We start from the raw sequence: 25,519 nt of genomic DNA, 5'->3' as shown, positions 1-25,519 counted from the left end.
TATAGATACTTTTAATATATTTTTTTACCAAATCATTAAAAATTACTTTTCATATATCTTTGTGCCAAATTATTAAAAATTTATTTATAGTTAAAATATTTTTTTTAAAATTCTATATATACCATGCAAAAAAAGTGTGTGAATATTTATATAAATTTACAAAAATTATATTTACAATCATAAAATATATAAATATTGTATAATTATTTTTAAAAAATAAATAAATATAAAATTTACATAAAAAAATTAATTTTTTTAATAATAAAACATACTTTTTTTAAAATATTTATACGCGTTTGCACACTTTTGATTGTATATAATATTATTTATAAATTTATAGTTATATATTGGTATTGAGAGATATTACTTCTCATTTCACACCATATATTTTATATATTTTAATTTTTTATTTAGTTTAATTTAATTTTTATTAAATTAATTAAATTGTTATATTTATAATTTATATAATATATATTTATTTTGAGAAAAAACAAATTAAAAAAATACGGTGTATTATATGAGGAGATAATAAATACAATTATTCATTGGTATTTACCTCCCTCAGTAAATTACTAAATTCCAAGTTACAAAACTTAAAAATAAAAAATAAAATTAGATCTGAATCAATTGTCAATCCCTTCCACTCAGATTTGCTCCTCTCTCTCTCCCCCCCCCCCACCGTGAGAGCTGGTTACCGGGTTCGCTCAGAGCAGTTAGCAGTACTCAATGTGAACCGTTTCGCTTCTGTTCTTCTATTCTAAATTCTACTCCCATTCCCGCCATTGAAGTTTGACTCTCCGTGCCTCCGGCTTCAGTCAAATTTGACTTTCATTTCTCTGCACTTCGTCCAATCCTTCAATCAAAGCACCGCGTTAATTGCACGAGGTCCATTGAAGTTCACCTTTCCATTTCTTTAAATTTTTTTATCTAATATTTTTTTCGAGTTCGAGATCTCTTGGTTCTTGAATTTCTGCTTCTTACTTTGTTTGGCTTGTGTTTTAGGCTCTGTTTGGTCGCTAATAAATTTCAGCCGAAGAAAAATATATCAGATCTCGGGTTGCGATACGGAAATAAATGGTTTTTACTTAACTCGAGATCTCTTTTTTTAATTCCGGCTTTTTACCTACCAAACAGAGAATATAGCGGAAACTGTTACTTGCTTTTCCAGTGGACGTCAACTTGCCGTATCGGAAACTGTTGGAGTCGAGTATCATCTGATTATCTTTATCAGCTAAATGACAGAATGCAATGGCAATAAGTTCTATGTGTATGTTTTCAAATTAATCTTTGTTTTAAAATTATGCTCAGGTTTTAGAGATCGCATTATTGCGGAACTGAAGGCCGTGGCGGTCTACTAGTTGCTGTTTAGTTTGCCATGGATGAGTATGTATCTCTCTATTATGAATATTCTCTCTCAATCCAAAAACTCGCCCCCACACAAGTTTGTTTATGAATACCTATAGAGGCGTACTCAATAGGAAGAGCGTACTGTGCGTGCACACACACCACATACATGCACATGTCTGTCCGTCTGCATGTGTATGATGCCTGCCTATCATAGTAATGAATTATGACTTGTTAATCCTAGGGAAAATGCTGTCGAGCTTCTACAAAGATACAGGCGGGACAGGCGGATACTTCTTGATTTTATACTTTCTGGTAGTCTGATAAAGAAAGTTGTGATGCCTCCTGGTGCAGTTACACTAGATGATGTGGATCTTGATCAAGTTAGTGTCGATTATGTCCTCAATTGTGCTAAAAAAGGTGGCTAAACGTGTTCTCTCATGTGCATTTGGTTTTTATTTTTGTTAGAATTTTTTCACTCTAACGACCCTTTGTCAATGCAGGTGGAATGCTGGACCTATCAGAAGCTATTAGAGATTATCATGATCACACCGGCTTACCCCAAATTGTATGCCTCTACTCACTGTGCACAGTTAATCACACTGTTGATTGGTTTTAGAATAATCATGTTGGTGCATACAAATGTGCACATGCACCAAGGCCAATTATTTGTATCACACATGCACAAGTGTGCTCTCTTACTAATATAGTGAACATTTTCTCTCATTACGTGTATTAGTAATCTCTATCTTCTAAGATTTTATGTGTGCTGCCTTTTTTTTTCACATCTTTTGGCTGTGATGTATATTCCAAAAGGAAATTCAGCTGACAACAGTCTGTGCCTGCATGCAATATTTCTTAATTAGTTCATAAGCATTTCAGTGTATCTTGTTCTTGCCGGTAATTTTTAAACTTTAATTATTGTGCCTTTACCAGGGTAATACAGGTTCTGCCGGTGACTTTTATTTGGTTACAAATCCTGAATCTTCAGGTTCACCTCCTAAACGAGCACCGCCACCTGCTCCTGCTTTCACGCCACCTCCTGTTTACACACCATCCCCCGTTTCCACATCAGCTCCTGTTTCCACACTAGCTCCGACTTTTGCACCATCTTCCATTGTGTCAAATGTGTCAAGATCCGAGTCTTTTAACTCCATGCAGGCTCAAGAACTGACTGTAGATGATATCGAAGATTTTGAGGATGATGATGATGCTGAAGAGGTTGATAGTCTGAGAGTTTCAAGGAGGAACACAAATGATGCTTCTGATCTTGCACTTAAATTGCCTTCTTTTGCAACAGGTAAAAAGGATCATGATCTAGTTTAATATGGTGGGAGGATAGGTTATTTGCAGTTCAACCCATGCTTCCAAGAAAGTCCATATAATTACTGGAAGCTAATAGTACAAACTATGCATAGTAAGCATAAATTGTCAGTATTGAAGACCTACATCCAGACTCAAATTCATTCTCATTTGCGTACGGCAGTTGCTACTTTTTATTTAGTCTAATTAATTTCTAACACTTCACGGATAGCTCTTGTGAGTAAAGGGGTAGTTGGGATATGTCTAAATTACTTAGTCCAACCAAAACAAAAAAAAAGTAATTCTTTTTCTTTAACATTATTTTTGTTATGACAGTGCTGCTATATATATATATATATTTTTTTTAAAAAGTAATCAGTATGTTTTATTAATAAAAAACAATAGGCATAACCCAAGGATACTAGAGAAACACCTTAATAGAAAAAAATGGGTATTTACTGTTGTACCAAAGCAGTAATGGGATTATGTTTATGATAATAATGGAAATAACGAGAGAAAGTTACATATAATGGATTGCCCTTTCAAAGTTGAATCACGTGATTATCTTAATGCCATCTTCTTCTTTATGGTCAGTTGCCTTGAGTAACAAGTTGATCAAGAGTCAAAACTGCATTTTTGGGATGATTTTTCTATGGACCTTGGCATGAAGGAAGGGCTAAAATGCACAAAATGGTTGTCAATAACATTCTTACTTTTGCTGCTTTCAGGAATCACTGATGATGACCTCCGTGAAACTGCATATGAAGTCCTTTTGGCATGTGCTGGGGCCACAGGGTATGCTTCTATTATCTTGTTTGGCTTGCAGATTGTTCTGCTTCTGTTAGATCATTGAAGGCTTATCATTGGACTTTGTCTTGTACTTTGTTTATGATTTCTACCTTCTCCACCCTTTGCCCTTTCTATTTTTATTGTTTTATGTAAACAGGGGTCTCATTGTACCATCAAAGGAGAAAAAGAAAGATAAAAGGTCCAAGTTGATGAGAAAGCTTGGACGTAGTAGAAGTGAAAATGTTGTCATGCAGTCACAACATGCACCTGGATTGGTCGGCTTGTTGGAGACCATGCGTGTCCAGATGGAGGTATTTAAGAAACAAAAGTCTTCTCGGATATAGGATTTCACATCTCTACTCCTTTTCTCTATTCTGACCATCAGAACTGCCAATTACATATGATGCCTTACAGCCCCCTATAAGAATTCTATATGGAGTATGCTGTTAGCAAATGCTTTAGCGCGCATATATACATATATTATTCTAGGGGATTGAGAAATAAAAAGGTGATTGTGGACCATAATACTATGGGAATTCAAATAGTGATATCTGAAAGTTAGACACAGTAGTATGTTTAAGAAAAAGAGAAATTATTGGAGTTCAAAATCCTTTTATGCGATGATGTAGATATTGTGATGAATATACAAATTTGATATCAAGACCGCTTCAAGTAATCCTTCAATGGCATAGATAGCTAAAGAATTGCATCAAAATTCATTTCCTTTTCTCTTTCCCTTTTCCCTCTTTATATCCTGTGGACTTTATAATCCTTTAATCACTCTTCTAATTTGTTTTTATCTTTTCATTTTTTTTATAAGAGATAAATATTATTGATATGAATGAACTAGACATAACCTATGTACACAGGAAGTATACAGAAGAAGACCTAAATACATTCTAAAAGTGATAAATTAAAGATAAGAAATCATGAACATTGTCCCCATTTAAAACAATAGCGGAAAACTAAAGCATTAAAGTGTGGAGAAAAAAATTCTTCAGCTCTGCCATTGTGCATTCCTTATCTTCAAAGCAACGCACATTCCTTTCCGTCCAAATATACCGCATGATGCACAACGGAATCATCTTTCACACTACTGCCACTTGATGACAGCCTTGCATATTCCTCCAACAACCCAACAATTCCACCACCCTCAAGGGCATAACCTAAGCAACATCAACCTTTTGAAAGATCTCATCCCACAACACCCTTTTTACCTCACAATGTAATAAGAGATGATCCATAGATTCTCCATTATTTTTACACATATAACACCAATCCATCACTACACATCCTCTCTTCCTCAGATTGTCCGTGGTCAAGATCTTCCCAAGAGCGGCATTCCATACAAAAAATGCTACTTTAGAAGGCACACGAGATCTCCAAATATTCTTCCAGGGGAACGGAGTATGATCCTGTGTTGTCAAAATGTTATAATATGCCTTAACTGTACATTTCTTGTAACGCCCCAATGGAAGGCCCAAACCACATGGCCTATACTCCAAAAGGACTAGTCAATGATACAATTGGAGCCACATTGGAACTTTATAAAGAGCAAGAACTTCTCCTTCCCAAGCAATGTGAGATCCCATACACCACCTACCTTTATCCATATCATATGAGGTATCACAATCTACCCCCCTTAAATTCCCGACGTCCTCGTCGGGCCTGTCCATTGTAGGTGGCATGGCTCAAGTCCCACATTTCTAGTTGGAATCTGGCTCTGATATGAGGTATCACAATCTACCCCCTTTAAATTCCCGACGTCCTCGTCGGGCCTGTCCATTGTAGGTGGCATGGCTCAAGTCCCACATTTCTAGTTGGGATAAGCTCTGATACCATTTGTAACGCCCCAATGGAAGGCCCAAATCACATGGCTTATACTCCAAAAGGACTAGTCAATGATACAATTGGAGCCACATTGGAACCTTATAAAGAGCAAGAACTTCTCCTTCTCGAGCAATGTGAGATCCCATACACCACCTATCTTTATCCATATCATATGAGGTATCACATTTCTTGTGATTATTAGACCTTCACTTCAATCTATCACGCTGTGTCGTAGGAGTCCCCGTGGAATATAGTAGGCTGAAAAAGTCTGAAACAATAGATAATTCCCAATCATGAAAATCCTTATTAAAAGGAATATTCCAATGAAGAGAACCATGAGAAAATAACCGCATATTCGCCACTAAAGCCTCCCTATTAACTGCAATACGGAAAAACCCTTTCCAATGCATGATCTCTACACCACACATCTCGCCAAAAACTGATTCGATTGTCCTCTCCTGCTACAAAGCGAATTTGTTTTTCAAAGCATGGCCACCCATTCCTTATAAACTTCTATAAACCCACACTATACCCCCTCTCTCACTTCGTTGGAGCACCAACCATCTCAAGCAATACCATATCTTTTTTTTTTATAAGTAAAAAATATTATATATCAAAGGAGAAACCAAGTACACTGAATGTATACAAGAAAACACCTTGCCCAAAATGACCCAAAAAGTCCCTAATGACCCAAAAAGCCTGTGAAAAGAACAACACAAAATACACTAGACCGGTCCCCAACCCTTGTTTCTCGTAGAACTAAAACTCTACCCCGAACACCCAACCCCAATGTCCTCCCTTTAGATTTTCCTCTAGTTGAGCTACCACCCTTAGCGTCGTAGTTGCTTGCCCAAGAAAGACGCCCTGCTTTTCTTGAAACTTTGTTTCAAGCGCATGGCTTGCCTCAATCGCAGTGATTAGTTCATTGAATTGGTCTTCACATCTTCCATGTGAAATTCCCATAAACTGATGAATCTCGTTAATTTTAGGTAGAATCCAGTCCGCTATTGGTGAAAGAGACACCAGGGGAGCAACGTTATCCCCGAACATAGTATCCAATTGCACTCCCGACTCTAGACATTCATCTACACTAGGCACAACCCTTTGGTTCTCTAGCAACTCCATTGGTTCGTTCCAATGATATCATGCTCCCCATTAGAGATTTTGGGGTGACAACAAGACCCTTCATCTCTGGGATTCCTACATCTCCTTCAGACCTTGGCACACTATTTTCCTTCAACTCTGACGAGAGAGCTTCGGGGACCAAGGGTGTAGTACTGACTATCGATCTATCCTGTGTTACATGAGGCGAATGACTTTCCATTACTGATGTCTCTACGCCGATACCCGATGTAGACCCTGCTTCAAACAATCCGGATTTCCTTTTGACCCGCCATACTCTCCTGGATCTAGAAATAGGGAAAGAGCCGAATCCGATCTTTTGTTTTCCTTTAACTGAGTTTAAATGATTCGGGCGTATCTTGTTTCTTACAACCTTGTTGCCTCCAACTGAAAGCCGGTCTATTTTCAAAGACAAGAAAGCTATCGTTGCCTTCAGCTCGAAAAGTTGGGTTTCCATTTCCTTTAAGAAATTGTACATCTTAACAAGCTGGTCCTGAGACTTGATTTGCAGATCCCCTTCACTCTGAACTTTCGTAGCATGACCCATCTTTAGAGTTGTCGCATAGGATCGCCTCGCCACTGAGGATGTACTAGGATCTTTGTGCACCTGCAAGTTTTCCTTCACTGACACGCCATTGACATGTCTGCTACGCGACTCCCTAGCAGAGCCACGTCCTCCAGCACCTTGTCCTTCCAAACCGTCGCTCCCTCTCTTGTCGAAGGAAAAGTCATGCAGCACCTCCCCCATTCTTCTCCAACCACTGCCTCCCTCCTCAGGAATGAAAATAAAATTCCTCCTCCCACCACCACCATACTCTTCTACCGCCATATAACGTCCTCGAGCATTTGAGCAGCGGTACGCCGTAAAATTGTGTCTACCTTCTCGGATAGTGGAGAAAAAATCTTGTTTTTCATCCTTTGTGCACGCTTCCATGGCCTTAGAGCCACTGCACTGTTGTTGAACCCAAAACCAACTTAGAAATCACCCTTCGACCCCTTTCAGTAATGGCCAACATACGCCCTCCTTCATCAGAGTAAAGGATTTAGATTCTATGACTAACACCATAGAAGAATCCATACTGACCAACTCCCTTCCTTCAACAGCCATTCATCATCACATTGAGACCAGATCAGAAATCTGCTACACAGATACACGGCTAAGGACCACTACTGAAGACCAACGACTTCAAACTCAAAGCTTGACACCGGAGTACTCCCAGAAGACTCGCCGAAGAGCGTTGACTCGGTCTGTGTCAATGGCACGACCAACAGAGTTGTCGGGAGGATTGCCGAAGTGCTCTGAGAGACGACACAATGAGATCTAGGTCGCCGAAGGGTGGACCGACGCCGGACGGCCCTCAAGGAGGTCGCCTAGGTCCATCGGCTTTATCTGTGACGACCGTGCTGTGTCTCTCGCCGGTAAGGGTGGGTGGTAGCCAGCACCATATCTAGCGTCGACAATTTCCTTCCACAATAATCCCCTCTCCGAGTGATATCTTCATAGTCATTTCCCCAATAAAGTTTTATTAAAAGTTTCTCAAGTTACACACTCCCAACCCCCCCCATACACAACTGGGGCACATACTGTCTTTCCATCTAACCAGATGAAATTTTTTTTCCTCCCCCATGCCCCCCCATAAGAACGCCCTAAATACTTTCTCAATCCTATTAACAACCTCTCCAGACATAGAAAACAGAGATAAAAAATATGTAGAGAGATTAGTGAGAGTACTCTTTATAAGGGTGAGGCGGCCCCCTTTTGATAAATACACCCGTTTCCAACCAGCCAACATTTTCTCCTAGTTCTCCACCACCCCATCCCATAGTTCTAGCCTTGAAAGTTGCTCCCAACGGAAGGCCCAGATATTTCATTAGCAAAGAGGACACCTTACAATCCAAGAGGCTTGCTAAACTGAGGATATTTGAGACCGCACCCACCAGAACCATCTCGAACTTACCAAAAGAAACTCTTTAGGACTTACCAAAAGAACCATCTCGGAACCATCTCGGACAATCCAAGAGGCTTGCTAAACTGAAGATATCCTGTGATTCTTTGACATCTCAAAAGAAAAGGCAAGCGATTATTTTTGGGAGTCACTGGTTGTCAGCCTGGATAGATGTAGTGTTAGCTAGAGGGTTTTCATTGTCCATGCTGGTTCTCTTATATAATTCATTGTGCAAATACGTGCAATTCTGTCAATCGAATTGATTTTCTTTGGGTTTGTGGCAGTTTTATTTTTTATTTATTTTTTATAAGAATCTTTATTGATCGAATGAAACTAGGCTAAGCCATGTACACAAAAAGTATACAAAATGAGACACCTAATTACATTCTAGAAAGCTGAAAAGAAAACAAAAACTCATGAACATTCCCTCCCTTGAGTACAATAGCAGAAAACCACTGAAAAAGAGAAGACACAAAGAAATTTCAGGTTTCCTACATTGCTCGTTTCTTATTGTCAAAGCACCTGCCATTCATTTCCGTCCATAAACACCACATTAAGCACAAATGAATCATCCTCCATGCCGCTGCCAGTTGAGAGCTATGATGATGCCTATTCTAGCATGTCAGTAGATCCACCACACTCTTTGGCATAACCCAACTCAGCCTAGCTCTACTAAGAATGCCAACCCATAACTCCCTAGCCACCTCACAATGTAAAAGTAAATGATCAATCGATTCCTCATTTTCTTACACATGAAGCACCGCTCCATAACAATCATACCACGTTTCCTTAGATTATCAACCGTCAAAATCTTCCCAAGTGCAGCTGTCTATGTAAAAAAGGCAACTTTAGACAGCACCTTGTAAATGCTCTTCCAAGGCGTCCAAATGCTCTTCCATGGAAAAGAGATATGCTATTGGATTGTCAACACCTTGTAAAAAGATTTAACTGAAAACTTATTACTCCCTGTGTGTTTCCACAACTTCGATCTCTCCCATTTCTTTCTATCTTCACAGAATACAAAAAGATGAAAAAACCTACAATCTCATCAAGTTCCCAATCCTGAGCATTTCTAGTGAAAATAACATTCCAATGCACAATCCTATTAGCATGACACAACACCTCTGAAACAACAGCCTGCTGATTTCCAACCATGCTGAAGACAACCATAAAAACAGGATAAAGAGCTCTCTCACCACACTGTTCATCAAACCAAAAACGGATTCTTGCACCATCTCCAACCTCAAACTTAAGATGTTTTTCAAAAATGTTCCACCCCTATCTAATAAATTTTCATAGGCATATATCATATGACCCCCTACCCTCCTTAGAACACCATCCCCCTGATCACATCCATACTTCCGATCAATAACCTCTCTTCACAACGAATCCCCTTCCATTTGATACCTCCACAACCACTTTTCTAATAATGCCTTATGAAAAATACTCAAATTTCGCACCCCCAAACCACCATTCACAATCGGACAGCTCACCCTTGGTCAACTCACAAGATGAAATTTATTTTCCTCCCCCATACCACCCCACAAATATGCTCTAAACAATTTTTCAATCTAGTTTGCCACACCCACCGGTAATGGGAATAAAGAAAGATAATATGTGGCAGTTGTAATGATTTTTCTTCCATTCTTATGTATGTCTACAGATATCTGAGGCAATGGATATCAGAACAAGACAAGGCTTGCTCAATGCGCTTGTGGGAAAGGTGGGAAAAAGAATGGATACCCTATTGATTCCTCTGGAGTTGTTATGTTGTATCTCGCGCACAGAATTTTCTGACAAGAAGGCTTTTATAAAGTGGCAGAAAAGGCAGGTAGGTTCTGCCCCTTTTTACCTTTCATTCTGTTTGTGGGGCATATAAGTTCTCTTTAAGGAAATTTAAAGGGATGGTGATATATACTTAACCTCCATGCTAAAATTTTTCAATTTTTTGTCATTTCAGCTAAATATTTTGGAGGAGGGCCTTATTAATCAGCCTGTTGTGGGATTTGGGGAATCTGGGCGCAGGGCAAGTGAATTGAGGATTCTATTGGCAAAGATTGAGGAATCTGAGGTGTGTTTTATTGATTCACATTTTGTACACTTGCCATTATTAACAACAGACCAAGCTAAATTGTCTGACCTCTGTATTCTCTTTTGTTTTTGAGTTATCTATTAACACAGCAAGTTATATGTTGCACACTTCCATTGATATGACCTGTAAAAACCAGACATGGTTTATGTAGCTGTGTAGTTGGTTGTCAGATATTCTTGAGGACTCTGCTGGGTCTCTCTCTTCCTTTGTTCATCGATCTATAAATGCCATCCCATTTCAATTGTCCACCTTTGTTTGCTTGGAAGGCCCGTAATTCTTGTTTTGTAAAGTCCTGGATGTGCTATTTCTAGATCTGAAAGAACCCCTAATCCAAGAAGGGAAGGGGAATTTTTCTAAGTCTTAAAAGATAAAAGAAATTCGAAGAACAGCGACAAATGATGTTTTTTAAAAACAAAATGGAATGGAGAGTCTTTTCTTTTTGGCTTTCCTCCTTGGGATCCATATGGATATATTTCTTTTTCGTCTGTAGTTGTTCTGTTCAAAAATTTTAGTTTAATGGCAACTGTGCATCATTGGACTTTATCAATCATGATGCTCAAGATTGGGCCCAATATTACGTATGCAGATTTATGATCAACCTTGTTGTGAGTACTTTTATAACTCATCAAGCCTTTACTGTATTGTGAAGCATCTGGGCAGTTTTTCTCAAATGACTACACATAGTTGCTTTGTTTTTTTTTTCCTGGGCTGTTTTCTTAAATGACTATGTGTCTTTGAATTTTTTTTTTCTTTTTCCTTTTGATGAGGTAAATGACTCCATATCATTTATCTCATATCTCATAAAATCGTTAATGCCATTTTCTGAAAATTCCAGACTGTTTCTTAAATAGAAATGCACGTACCATTGTATCAAATTTTTAGAGGATTTTTCATTTCCCTTCCAATCTTCGAGTAAGAGGATGGTAATTAAAATGCTGCCAATTTGTGGACTTTATTATTTTTTATGCTTAAATTGGTTTTCATTTGAGCACTGCTCCATCCATTTTTGCATTTTTTGCTCATGATCCTGATCATTTTCTTTTCTTTTCCTTTTATTTTTAGTCTCTTCCGCCTTCCATGGGTGAGCTCCAACGAACAGAAACCTTGAGATCTCTTAGAGAGATTGCCATTCTGCTTGCCGAGAGGCCAGCTCGTGGTGACTTAACTGGTGAAGTATGCCACTGGATAGATGGTTATCCCCTAAATGTTAGATTATATGAGAAACTTCTTCTCAGTGTCTTCGACATGTTAGATGAGGGAAGGCTGACAGAGGTTAGTAGCTTTTTTGCTAGGTGATGACAAGAAAACCAAGAAGAAGCTTTCAAATTTCAAATTTTCAGATTTCCTACATATACTTTTGTTAGTTTCTTATTTGTTTCTGTTCAACATTGATTGTAGAGTTTACTAGTTTATTAAAAACTTAATGTCTTTTATCTCACCACAACTTTGTATCTCTTAGTTGCCTAGACTTATAAGACTTTTTGCTCTTTCTTCTTCCTTTTAGTTGGGTGTTTCCTTTGTATACTCCTGTACATGGGTTGTGGCCCTTTGCGCTTTTATTGAATTGCATTAATTATAAAAAAAAAAAAGTATTTTTGTACATGCTTAGAAGTTTTGGATTTATTATCAAACTTTCACATAGGGAAGTTAACAAGTGTCTAACTCTGTTCCAAGAAATTGTTTTTAAGAATACGCCCACCTGCACAGACACATCTGATGATGATTCACTGTAGCTACTCTTCATAATTGGCTCGATGGACCATCTATAGCTTATCTTTGTTGCCAGGAAGTGGAAGAAATTCTTGAGCTCTTGAAGTCGACCTGGCGTGTTTTAGGAATCACAGAGACCATCCATTACACCTGCTATGCATGGGTGCTATTTCGCCAGGTATAATACTCATAAGAGTAGTTTTTTAATTACCAAGTTAACAAGTTATGCAATTTCTTTTCAATACTTCTATGATATAAACTGCTTTACTGTCACACTGAAAATGCTTTCTATCAAGTTTGTTTTTTTTTAGTGAGATTTTCTTTGGTTTGTAGAAAGTGTAATTTTTGGTTGTCATTGATGCAACACACTGCTCAGGCAAATGCCCACACAGATTTAGTTAGCTGTTTTCAGATTTTTGTTATTTACTACTTTTTTAATGATTACAGTATGTTATTACAAGCGAGCTGGGAATCTTGCGACATGCCATGGAACAGCTGAAGAAAATACCATTGAAGGAACAACGGGGCCCACAAGAGAGGTTACACTTGAATGGTTTGCATTCCAAAGTTGAACAAGGGGGTTTTCGGGAGTTGTCTTTCTTACAATCCTTTTTATCACCCATCCAGAAATGGGCTGATAAGCAGCTAGGAGATTACCATCTGCACTTTGCTGAGGTATGATATCCTATTGGTGGACTTTTTTTTTTTGACAAGTGATATCCTGTTGGTGGACTTATGTGGATGTCTAGTTTGATATGTCATCTGGCTGGTCCTAGCATACATTACATAATAGGCATGAGCTACGAAGGGTGTATCTTTTCACTGCATTCATGTTCTCCATGAGCCTACTCTTTTTGCTCATACGTTATTGATTCAGAGTTTTTTGTTTTATTGTGCCTTATGGTTACTTCTGGCCAACTGTCACCTTATGTCTTCCATTTATTGTTCTGTGTCTATATTCAAATCTCCATAGTTTTTTGTGTGCTCAACACACGTTATTTAATGCATTTATCCAGTGAACTGATATGTATATAACTATTTTCTGGCATCAGCTGACAGCTCTTCATCTTATGATACACATGCAGTAAATGATATAACACATGCTAGATGTACAGGATACATTCAATCATGCATGTACAATCTGTCCTTTTTTAGGTATAAAAAGTGAATCAGTTTTCAACTTTTTCCTCCAGACTAGCTTCATTTTCAAAAGAGTTTTAAGGTCTCTTTTGCTTTCTGTCGCCTTCATCACTGAAAGATATGCTTTATGTTGCTTAATTTTTTTTTTTTTTTTTTTATCCATAGCTATTTATGCAAGTGTGGGATAAATTTGTCTATTCTGATTTCTGTGTACGTGACTTTTTTCGTCAGTAAAAGCATGAATAATCATAATAAAACATGCAGTCATTTCTGTGTCCTCTAAATAGAGGAATGAGTTTGTTTGATTCTGACACTTTTGTAAGTTTGGTCAGATATTTGTTTTTTTAATGGAAAATGTGGATTGCTGGGCATTGCGACATTAGCATAATGAGATAGGTGCAGGATAGGGGTGTAACATATAGCAAAACTCGTTTTCAATAAATCTTAGTTTCAAGATCTTAGGCCTGGTTTGGATAGAGAGATGCTTCAATCTCATCTCATCCTATCTCATCTCATCTCATCTCAATATCCAACCACCACAAACACAAACACTTTTTAATTTCAAATTTTCAACTTTTTCATCTAATAATTACTTAATTATTACAACTTTTTCAGACTTCCAAACAAAACCCAAAAAAACAATTCAACATTTTCAAATCTCAAAACAAAAATAATATTTAAAAAAATAATATTATAACAATATTTTAACTTTATAATATTTTTATTCAACTTTTTTTTCTCTCATTTCTGAAAACCCCATAAAACATTTTAACTCAAACCATTTCTAACTCATCTCATTTCAACTCAAATATATTTTTTTTTTTATAATTAATAAGAGAAATCTTATTCTAAGTAAATAGGCATAGCCCAAGTACACATGATGTATTCAAATGAGAACACCTACTTGCTAGCTAAAACAGAATATAACTAAAGCAAAACATTACAATCATTCCCATTCCTTACAAGATTCTTCACCCAAAAGCTTAGAGTACTAAGAAAAACTCCTTAAGTTCCCCTATAGAACGTGCACAATTATCAAAGCACCTCCCATCCTCTCTAACCATAAACACCAAAGTAAGCACAGGGGGATCATCTTCAGCACTGCAGTACTGTCACTTCTCCCCTCGATACCTTGCCAGCAAGCAAAGGAATCCGCCACATGCATAGGCATCACCCATAAAATGCCAATCCTTGCAGAAATCTCATTCTACAACGATGTCACCACCTCAGAATGGAGAAAAAGATGGTCAATAGATTCACCATCCTTCTTACACATAAAACACCATTCAGCCATCTGAAAACCTCTCTTCCTCAAGTTGTCTGTAGTTAATAATTTCCCAAGGGACACCAGCCAGCAGAAAAAGGCAACCTTACAAGGCACCTTGGCTCTCCAAATACTTTTCTAGGGATAGTCTTTGACCCCATGATTGGTTAACACCTTATAAAAAGAACTCACTGAAAATCTTGAATCAACTCAAATATTTCACTACTATTCACAAACCATCTCAACTCATCTTATCTGAACTCACTATTCAAACCAGGCCTTAGTCTTTGTTTCTTACCTCCGCTTTGGCCGAATATTTTATGTACTGTGAATGACACACTTTAATCATTTATGAGGTCTGGAGAACTGTTCTGCCTTTTTTGTTACCATATACGTAGTTTTGCAACTCAGTTTCATGTACTTCTAATGTTCCTTGAAGAGATCGGCAATGATGGAGCATATAGTCGCAGTTGCAATGGTTGCTCGAAGGCTTCTTTTGGAAGAACCTGAGGTAGTATGTAGAACCTTTCTTTTTAAGCAAACATTTTTCACTCAAAAGTATATTTTTCAATTGATCAGGTTTCTTGAATTTGGAAGTTTTGAGTTGTGTATGGCTTCCTCACAATTGGCAAAACACATTATATTCTGTCACAAGTTGCTGTTTAATCTGCATTATACATTTGTGTAGTATCATCTGGAGAATGTTGATTTTTTTTGCTCATTCTCCTGTAGGCATTGCAATCTATCTCCATCACAGATCGAGATCAGATAGAATCGTACATATCATCATCCATCAAAAATGCTTTTTCCAGGGTATGTGTTCTACACGATTTTAGTAAATCTTATGGCTGATTTAGTAGATTCATCATTGTTATTTCAATAATTTTAGTATAAATGGATCTCTTTCAAGAAGACATGAAGACTGTTGGATTTTGTAGTTATGCCATATCTAATCCATTATAAAAGTCTTCTGTTTCACATGACGCATACTGTATTCCTGTGTGCACTTGGGGTGTAATGTGTTCAAATGAGTAGTTGACTATGCTGGCTCCCTCAATAGGTCTGTCAGAACTGTGTTGCTTGCTTGTTGAAGCTTGGGCTCAACCCCAATTGATGCCAATCATACATGCTTAGCATGGCTATTATAAATTTGAGCTGAGATTAGCTTCGCCTGTTTAGGTATGTTTGAAAATATTTCAAGCCATGCTTCTGTGGCTGTCTTGTTAAAAAAGCGAACTTGAAACCCAGGCTAGACTCTGCTAGTTCAAGCTGATGAAAATCTTGAGCAAGATTTTAATGACCTTTGCTTCTTCCTCTGTCAGTTATCTCCTGATTGGTGAGGTGGTTCCATGCTATAAGTTATTAAGTTTCTTTCTTTAGAATTTTGGGAAGTCTTTCTTTCTTTCCAAATTTGCCTCCTTTGGATTAGGAAACTGAGCACTAATAATAGACTATAATGTCTTGTTTTTATTATATCTTGGTCACTCTCTCTCTCTGTCCGATCGAGTAACATTAGTGAAAAAGAATATTTGGAATTTTGATACCCCATAGTGATGTTGCCACCAGTCTTATGTGATCACTTGGAGGTTTTTGAGGGCCAAATACAGTGACTTGACCAATCTCAATGCAATATCCAGCTAAATGGTCAGCTGTCCATAATTTGTTTCTTTTGCTAATGTAATTTTTTATGCACATAATATTAGCTGTATATGGTTCAGCTTTGAATCTACAGTCTTGCCTTCATGATTCATTACATTTTTTCACCATACATTTTCTTTCTTCCAGTGCATTGTTTAGCTGTTCAGATGAACTAGTAGAACGAGTACATAGAACAATTATTATTATTTTTTATTTTTTGATATCGGGGAACCTCTCCAAGGCAGGGCCCTTTGGACCCACCCCTGCATAGTAAACCCCGGTCCCGTGCACCGCACCCTCGAAAGTTTCCCTACAGGGAACTGGTTAAATTGCTGGCTTTTCACCAGAGGGTGTGGTCCCTAGAGATTGTTTACACCCAAGGGGATTTAAACCTTGGATCTGGGGGGAGCATACCCCCAAGCCCAATGCCTTTACCACTTGAGCCAACCCCTAGGGGTTCATAGAACAATTATTAATAAAATGAGGGGAGAATTTGCCTTCAAATATATCTTTATAACACACTTGTATCACAGCTCTTTTTCTCATGTTGACGAGATTAAAAATCATCGTATCAGTTTATCAACATTATTGGTGGAGTCAGTTTTGTAGCCATCACTGCAGAAGGAAGAGAATACAGAAGTAAACTTATCAATCGATTGAATAACTTATATATTATCTTCCTCTTTAATTAGCTATGCCTTCTGCATCTTTTATAAAATATTCAATTACTGATTAAAAAAACTTAGCCTCCATAATATAACATGCTGATATACCAAGAAGGGAAATATCTCCATGACCCTACATCACAAATTTTGTACTAACACTCTAATATATGTACTTTTAATTTATAGAGGCTTTTATATTTGCTGATGAACATATAATATAATTTGCAACTGATTTTCAGGGTTCAACAGATATTTTCTTCGTTTTCCTTTGCAGTCTCTGATAAAGAACATGAAGTTTCAAAAAATTTTTTTTTTTCCAAATAATCATCTTTCCTTGTTACAGATGCTGCAAACTGTTGAAAAATCAGACTCAATAGATGGACATCCTTTGGCATTGCTTGCAGAAGAGTCCAAGAAACTTTTGAAAAAAGATTCAACCATGTTCATGCCTGTTTTCTCTCAGAGGCATGCACATGCAGCCGTTGTTTCAGCATCACTTGTTCATAAGCTGTATAGGAACAAGTTGGTAGGCTTATATTTAACTTAATTTATAACAACATCTTCTTTTACTTTGTCCTTGATAAATTCTTAAGCTTTCCTCTTAATTTCAGAAACCCTTTCTTGATGGTGCTGAACATCTGACAGAGGATGTTGTATCTGTATTTCCGGCAGCTGATAGCCTTGAACAGTATATACTGGCCCTTATTATGTCTTCATGTGAAGAGGAGACCGCAGAGGTCTACTGTAGAAAACTAATTCCATATGAGGTGAGCTCGATGAATTTAATTACTACTCTGAAGATTTATTTATTTTGCTCCCCTTTTACTGGTGAGAAAGTTTTAGCAATTGAAGTGCACAGAGCAACTCCAATTAATTGATTCTTAAGTTCTAAAACCCTCAAACACAATGAATCAAGTCACCGACTGCTTCTGAACCCCAAAGAGAGAAAGGGGATGAAAATCAGTGCTTCATATTTGAGCTGCATGCCTTATCCTTGCTTCCCTACACATGAATAATGGACACCAGAGATATTTGGACACCAGAGATATTGTGAGGGGAAATAACAGTGACCTTCCCTCAGATTTATAAAATACTGAGACCTCCCTCCCTCCCTTCCTCATGCTTTCTGAAGTTATTCAAACCTCTGGTTGGGTGAAATTCGCAAGAACACTTGGAAGTTTTAAGAAGGGTGATGGGTGAACTTTGATGCTGCACATCCACATTTCAATTTGGGCATAGTTCAGGAATGATAACTTCCTCGTGTTTTCCTCCATGAATAAAAATCCTCCACCGTGAAATAGAAAATGAAGAAAATATTAAGATGAATGGCTTTCATACTTTTATTTGCACTTGATGATGCACACTCTAAACATTTTGCACTTTAAGATAGCGCCTATTATATATATAAATATAAGTTCACTATTCAATATTAGCATGCTTGAACTTCAGATTGTGTGATGATAGTTCAGCGTACCATATATTATTTTTGTCTCTTGATACTTGTATTTTTCTTTTGTTTTTTCCCCTTAATATCGTTTTCTTTACTTTCTTATCTCCATTTAGATTGAATCTATATCCGGAACCTTGGTGATGCGTTGGGTCAATTCGCAGCTCGGGAGAATTTTAGGTTGGGTTGAACGGGCCATTCAACAAGAGGTAAATGCTCGAGTTCATTTAATTTTACCTCCAAATTATGCCTTTTGGTGCTTCCACTTGTCTAGGAGTAGAATGAACATGATGTTTCTTAGTATTTCCATTTTCTTTCTTTCTGAGATTGTCCTGTACATATTCTATGCTTATAGCTTTTACTGTTATCCTAGTTTTTTCCCTTTTCCTTATGGGGGGGAATTTTTTTTTTTTTTTGGGGGGGGGGGGGGGGGGGGAGCTTGGGTGCTTTGCTTTGCTTTGCAATCTTCTTTTCCACTTCATCTTATAAATGGTGTTTATATTGATTTTTTTATAGGTAATCAAGAAGTTTTATTCATAAAAGTAGGCAAAGCCCAAGTACACAGGGAGTATACATGAGAAGTACCTAATTAGAGTTTACAACCGAAGGAAAAAAATCATGCACATTTAGCCCATTACAAACAATGGCCCCCGCCCATGAGAACGATGATTTAAAAAGGAAAATTTAAGCTCCTCCATTGTTCTCTTGCGATCTTTGAAGCTTCTATCATTTCTCTCTTGCCAAATACACCAACACATACATATAGGAACCATTCTCTAGATTGTTGCCACTTGTGAGTTACCTCGTAGGCCTCTCCAGCTTGCTAGGAAATCCACTAGTCTAAGAGGCATGACCCATGACAATCCAATTCCTGCAAAAAAAATAATCCCACACGGTCATGGCCACCTCGCAATGTAAAAGCAAATGATCTATTGATTCACCATTCTTCTTACACATACAACACCAATTCAACACCATTAACCGACGTTTCCTTAAATTATCTGTGTTGAGAATCTTATCCCATGATGCTGTCCATACGAAAAAAGCTGCTTTTGAAGGAGCTTTCGTCTGCCATATACTTTTCCATGGGATCATGGTCATTCCAAGGCTTGTTAGAACTTTGTAAAACGATGTGACTGTGAATCGACCTTTCTTGGAGAGGCTCCAATTCATCTTATCTGTGGTATCCTCGGTCATGCTTACGGAATATAGTGCCGCATAGAACTCTGCGATAGTCTCCAACTCCCAATCTTGGGCTGCCGTGATGAAACCACATTCTATTTGAGGGGAGCCACTAGAAAAGACCAAGAGATTGGCTATCGCTACATCCTTTGCTCCTGCAGGCTCAAAAATGGCAGGGAAGGTGTCTTGGAGGTTTCATTCACCACATCATTTGTCATACCAAAATTTGACATGAGAGTTGTTGCCCACCACAATATGTTCATGTCTTCGGAAGATCTTTCAATGTCTCCCAATGTATTTCCACAAACCAATCCCATAAGGGCCGTGTACCTCATTCGAGCACATCCTCCTCAAGCCTCCCTAAACTGTGAATCTATTATGGACTTCCATAGGGCTTTGTACCTCCACAACCATTTACCCAACAGGACTTGGTTAATTTCATCAAGTTACGAATCCCTAATCCACCTCCAGAAATTGGAGTACAGACAATTGACCAATTGACCAATTTACCAAATAAAATTTGAACTCTTCCCCCAATCCACTCCACAAGAAGTCCCGTTGTAACTTCTTAATATGGTTGGCAAGCTTTGTGGGGAGCTGGAGCAAGAACAGAAATAGGTGGATAGGTTAGAAAGAGTACATTTAATCAAAGTGAACATACCACCTTTAGACAAATACAACCTCTTCCTAGAAGTCAATTTGTGCTCCACCTTTTCAACCACGCCATTTTAAATTCTCTCTAATTTAAAGGAAGCACCTAGTGGTAAGCCAAGATACTTTAAGGGTAGAGATGACACCTTACATCCCAAGAGAGAGGCCAAATTCTCCGCTTCAGGCCTCAGGGACAACCCCCACCAGTACCAATTCAGACTTTGAGAGATTAACTCTTAAACCTGAGACAGTTTCAAAACAAACTACTCCCTCAAATATTGGATATGCCCAAGATTTGCTCCGCAAAAGATGAGAGTATCGTTAGCAAGAAGCAGGTGAGAAATATCAATGGAGCCATAATCATCATTCCCCACTGAGAAACTGTAGAGAAAAAACCACCTTTCACAAGGCCCACGATCATCTTACTGAGAGCTTTCATAACGAATAAAAAAAGTAAAAGAGAGAGCGAGTCCCCCTGTCTCAAACCACGGGAGGAGTCGAAGAAACCCACCGGTAAACCATTCACCAAGATAGAGAAGCGAGTTGTAGACATGCAAAACTCTACCCATTTATGTCATTTCTCCCCAAAACAACATCTTGCAAGTAAATAAAGTAGGAACTTCCAGTTGATGTGATCATAGGCTTTCTCCATGTCTAATTTGCAAAGTAATCCAAGTTCTCTAGATTTGAGTTGTCCATCCTTCATTTGCAATTAAGACCGAATCTAGAATTTGTCTACCTTTGACAAATGCGTTTTGTGGCTTTGAAATTAAATTTTTTATCGCCGTACTCAATCTATTCGCTAACACTTTAAAAATAATCTTGTAAACCCCATTTACAAATTTATATTGAAAAATATTTGGGCAAAATACTAAAAGAGTCCCTGGGCTGTCACCTTTGTGCAAAAGCCTCCTTAGGTTTCTAATTTTTATCAATGTCCCTAGATTTGGTAAAATTATCAATTATCTCTTTCCATCTATATATCTCGCTAAGTTTGCTAACTGAGTGTTTGCTACATGAACTTAGGATGGCTAAGGTCATGTATCTATATGGGTCATCGACTTCATGGGTTGCTAAGGGATAGAGGATTGCTTAGAACTTGTCTGTCATGGTGGATTCTTTAGGGAGCTAAGGATGGGCAATGGAGTTCTCATCATTCAACACCATATTAATGCAAGGGGTAGGTTTTTGGAACTCTCAGAATTCTGGAATGGAAGGAGGAAATGTTTGTTGGTGATCTCTGAAGGAGCAAATGACATCGGATGGAAAGATTTTGTGCGTTCCATTCAAAGTGTCACTGGGTCCAAAGCCCCTGCTCTGGAGCATGCAAATAGAGGGGTGTTCGTTAATGGAAAGATAGAGGGAAGGCCTTTCTCGGTCAAAGGTGTCTTGTACGCCTTGGTGTTGAGGTCACCGGTGTGTATACTGGCTGAGAGTAGCTTCACGATAGAAGGAAAGGGTAAGGCACTTGTAGGAGGCAAAGGCTGTCGGGTGACATTGGGAAAAGTGGAGGGTAAGCATGCTCCTCATGTGTTGCATGGTGGAATGGGTGCTTTTGCCTGATGTTTGAGGGTGGGAGACGTGGAGGGGGTCTTGTGGGCTGCAGAGCTCAATTGATGGGAGTTATGGAGAATGTGAGAGATTTGATGATTAAAGTGGATAAGGAGCTGGACCTAGTCATGGGTTTGGGTGGTGGGCTGAAAATGGACAAGGGGGGTTTGAAGGCCTCAAGCTCGTAGGCACAGGGCACCTCTACGCCGTCACAGATAGGTTTTGATTGCCCTCAGTCACAAGTTGCAAATAGGGTTCACTTTCAGTTGAAGATGAGGGTCATTTCAGGGTTTTGAGTACTTTGGAAGAAGTGGATGAGTCTCTTTCAGAAGATGAAAAAGGTGTAACAGAAGGTAGTGCTTCACCACTTGTTTCTGGAGGCAGGGATGAGCCTAGCTCTATCTGTTCTATACCTCTTGAGGGAGCAATAGGGTCTGATGAAGTGGCACATAAAGGGTCGTCGAGGGATGGCGCACCTACAAGCAATGTTCTCGTCAATGGAACGACAACACCTACGCCGGAGGTGAAGGAGCCTTTTATGGTGACAACAACAATATAGCTGCTGAGGAGATTTGGGATTTGAATGCAGGAGATAATGGGGAGGAAATTATGGGTTTGTCGTTGGTGCCTTGTGAGGAGGGATGTTTAGGGTCGGGAGTGCAGTTGGGAGCTGTGTCTGGGGAAAATATTGATCCCTTGGTATGTCTTTCTTCGATAAACAATATAGTAGGCTCATCATCATATTGGGTTCTGCATAAGGTTAACGAGATTCAGCAGTGTGTGGGGCTTCCATATGAGGTGGGCCACTCGCTTAAAACTAAATCAAGATTTAAGAAAAGTAGGGAGTTAAAGCGTCTTTCTTGGACAATCAACTACGACGTTAAGGGAGGTAGTTCGAGTCAAGGGAAGTAAAGGGAATGCATTATGAAGCCGTCCTCATAGAGGGAATTTTGGGTTGGGGTTGGGGAGGTGTGTTTTGTTCCCATTTGGGTTTGGTGTATTTTGGATAGATTTCTAATTTTCACGGGCTTATTGGTCATTAGGGGCTCCTTAGCATGGGCTAGGTGTTTCTTGTATACGTCCAGTGTACTTGTTTACTCCTATTAATACTAATATATATAATATTTTCACTTATAAAAAAAAAAAAAAAAGTGTTTGCTACATGACATTAAAAAGCCATGAAGGACCCAATGAAAAAACACATTGCGTTTTTATTTCCACGTCAAATGTCCCAGTAAAACAGTCATATAAAATTTTTTTATCAGTAAATATGTATTTTATTGATACTAGGTGAAGCCAAGTACACGGGACATACACAAGAGCTACACTAAAACAGTAAAAATAATTAAAATAATAATAATAAAGTTCTTACTGATAAAAATAAATAAAAATAAATAAAAATTATAAATAATTAAAAACAGAAAATAAAAAATGAAATAACTTGCCTCTATGGGGTAGCCCAAAGGCCCCAAACCATCTCGCAACAGGGGGCCTCATGAGCCCGCCTATTGTGTGGTGCTTCGGTCCACCCAACCGTGGGGTGGCTGGTGAACCATCCACCAGCACAGTTGGTGCATAGGAAGACCCCCTCCCCGCCCCGCCTTCCCATGTGGGGAGGGTTATTTTTTCAAATTTTTTCCATTTTCTGCTTTTAAAAAAATGATTATGCATTTTTTATATATATTTTTTACTGAGCTGGCTGTCGACAATGATTTATTTGTTTGTTTTTGTAAAGATCAACTCATATAAGATAGATAAAGAAAAAAGAAAATACATTTAATAAATCATTATTTTAGTATTTAACCCAACATATTTTGCTTAGAAATTGATGTAAACTCAATAAAGTTTCAATTTCTAGAAGGCCTTTTCTTTCTTGCTCTTCCATCTATTCAGATATTTCATTACATGGATTAATTGTACTGTGCATCTTTTTGCAGAGGTGGGAGCCGATATCACCTCAACAGCGGCATGGGAGTTCAATTGTTGAAGTTTATCGAATTGTGGAGGAGGTACCCATATGCTTATCTGTTCTTTCATACCCTTAATAATTGATATGTTATCGTACATTCAGGATCTGTTTATATTTGGTTGGGTTTGTATCAAGTTAATTCCCGAATGTCTGCCGTTTCAATTTTTTTTTTTTTTTTTTATTATGTCGGGGAACCTCTCCAAGGCAGGGCCGTTCGAACCCACCCCTGCAGAGTAAACCCCGATCCTGTGCACCGCACCCTCGGAAGTTTCCCTAGACGGAATTGGTTAAATCGCTCACCAGGGGTGTGGCCTCAAAGGATTGTTTGCACCCATGAGATGTTGAACCTTGGACCTTGAAGGGAGTGATACCCCAAGACCAAGGCCTTCACCACTTGGGTAAACACAAGGGATCTAGCATGAATTGGGTTAACTTTTGTTACCAAATGGTTTTTGGTTTGCCTGGACTTTCATCAAGGTTCTATTATACAATCGTATGCTATTTATAATTAGGCATCTTCCTAGCTACTTATGAAAAAGAAAGTAATAATTAGGTATATTCCTAATCCTGAGCAAAGTGGCTCTTCTTTGATTTTTTTTTGCAAGTAAAAAGATTATATTAATAGGAATAGGCAATAGCCCAAGTACACAAGAAGTATACAAGAGATATGCCTAGTTAAGAGGAAGAAATAGAAACTCTATCACACTAGCAGTAATAACCCAGGCTAGGTCCAATCTTCAAATGACATCATCCCATAATACTCTGGCAACCTCACAGTGGAGAATCGAAATTTGTCACTGGGTGAAAGTAACAAGCTTGTCTATTAGTTTCCTTGATGTTGTTTTGCTTATTTGTTATTTCTATGGATGCCTTAATTACAAAGCTAAAAAAATGCTTTAAGGGCATTGACAATGCATGCATTTTTTCTGACTCTTTCATTCCTTGAGATGCAGACGGTTGACCAATTTTTCACTCTTAAAGTTCCAATGAGATCTGCAGAGCTGAATAGCGTATTTCGTGGCATTGACAATGCTTTTCAAGTGTATGCGAATCATGTAATTGACAAGTTGGGTATGTGCGTTTAATATATTCTTATTTGAGTGTTCTTGTAATAAAAAATCTGGGAATTAGAGTATGTGCATTTAGCATATTCTTATTTGAGTGTTCTTGTAATATAAAAAATCTTGTGTCGTGTTTTCTGCACCAATTACCATTTTGAGTCCAAGGGAATTGCATTTTCGTTTTGAAGTTCACCCCCCCTCTCCTCCTCCTCCTCAACCCAGTGGTCTTTGGACCCAATGGCATTTCCTTCTCCCATAAACAAGGATTTTGAGGGTTTGAGGGTGAGGTCAAGTGTTCTATCCCATGCTCATACATGATTTATATTTACCTGTGATTTGTTTTTTATTTGAAGGATTCGTGTTAGCTTAAAGAAAAAGAAAGAAGAAAAGCAATCATGATAGTAGTGGGTAAATTTCTATATTTGAAAAATGAGTTCAAACCCTAACAAAAATCTACACTATTCAACTGTCTTACATGTTTTTGGCAGTATACATGTATATATCCTTAGAGCCTAACCAAGCTGAGCAGCATAATGTTCAGCCTTGGCTCTCATCTTGGGGAAAGGTGGGGCTAAGAATCTGTGAGTTTGGCTCATTTAATACATAACAAGCTGAATTGAATTCATAGTTTAGATAGTGACATGCTGAATGCCAACAGCTCAGACAGGTTTGAATTTTTAGGCTTGTAAGTGGTGCATCTGAAATTTCTATGATGACATGCTTGGATTTTTTTGGCTCTGTTGTTTCCTACACCTTCCTTAGTAATTGCTATGCTCATGTTTTATCTCTAATGGCTCCATGCTGATCAATGTAGCA

The 25,519-nt window shown here is 38.2% G+C and overlaps 1 protein-coding gene across 1 annotated transcript in view; it reads left to right on the top strand.

Moving 5' to 3' along the window:
* The first annotated feature begins 631 nt into the window (after nucleotides 1-631).
* The window catches only part of LOC121239794 (protein unc-13 homolog), a 29,355-nt gene continuing 4,467 nt past the window's right edge, over nucleotides 632-25,519 (top strand). Inside the window, exons 1-20 of the mRNA XM_041137118.1 lie at nucleotides 632-885; nucleotides 1,003-1,077; nucleotides 1,307-1,383; nucleotides 1,589-1,764; nucleotides 1,848-1,912; nucleotides 2,281-2,644; nucleotides 3,375-3,441; nucleotides 3,593-3,746; nucleotides 9,997-10,164; nucleotides 10,294-10,404; nucleotides 11,488-11,697; nucleotides 12,212-12,313; nucleotides 12,583-12,810; nucleotides 14,979-15,050; nucleotides 15,272-15,352; nucleotides 17,186-17,368; nucleotides 17,454-17,609; nucleotides 18,406-18,498; nucleotides 23,611-23,682; nucleotides 24,596-24,713. Coding sequence (XP_040993052.1) covers nucleotides 1,376-1,383; nucleotides 1,589-1,764; nucleotides 1,848-1,912; nucleotides 2,281-2,644; nucleotides 3,375-3,441; nucleotides 3,593-3,746; nucleotides 9,997-10,164; nucleotides 10,294-10,404; nucleotides 11,488-11,697; nucleotides 12,212-12,313; nucleotides 12,583-12,810; nucleotides 14,979-15,050; nucleotides 15,272-15,352; nucleotides 17,186-17,368; nucleotides 17,454-17,609; nucleotides 18,406-18,498; nucleotides 23,611-23,682; nucleotides 24,596-24,713 — 2,428 coding nt within the window. The 5' untranslated portion in view covers nucleotides 632-885; nucleotides 1,003-1,077; nucleotides 1,307-1,375. The remainder of the gene's footprint in view (nucleotides 886-1,002; nucleotides 1,078-1,306; nucleotides 1,384-1,588; nucleotides 1,765-1,847; nucleotides 1,913-2,280; nucleotides 2,645-3,374; nucleotides 3,442-3,592; nucleotides 3,747-9,996; nucleotides 10,165-10,293; nucleotides 10,405-11,487; nucleotides 11,698-12,211; nucleotides 12,314-12,582; nucleotides 12,811-14,978; nucleotides 15,051-15,271; nucleotides 15,353-17,185; nucleotides 17,369-17,453; nucleotides 17,610-18,405; nucleotides 18,499-23,610; nucleotides 23,683-24,595; nucleotides 24,714-25,519) is intronic.

The sequence above is a fragment of the Juglans microcarpa x Juglans regia genome, chromosome 7D, assembly GCF_004785595.1.
Source record: "Juglans microcarpa x Juglans regia isolate MS1-56 chromosome 7D, Jm3101_v1.0, whole genome shotgun sequence".
Lineage (NCBI taxonomy): Eukaryota > Viridiplantae > Streptophyta > Magnoliopsida > Fagales > Juglandaceae > Juglans > Juglans microcarpa x Juglans regia.
Note: the sequence above shows the minus strand (reverse complement) of the source record. Positions and strands in the feature narration are given on the sequence as shown.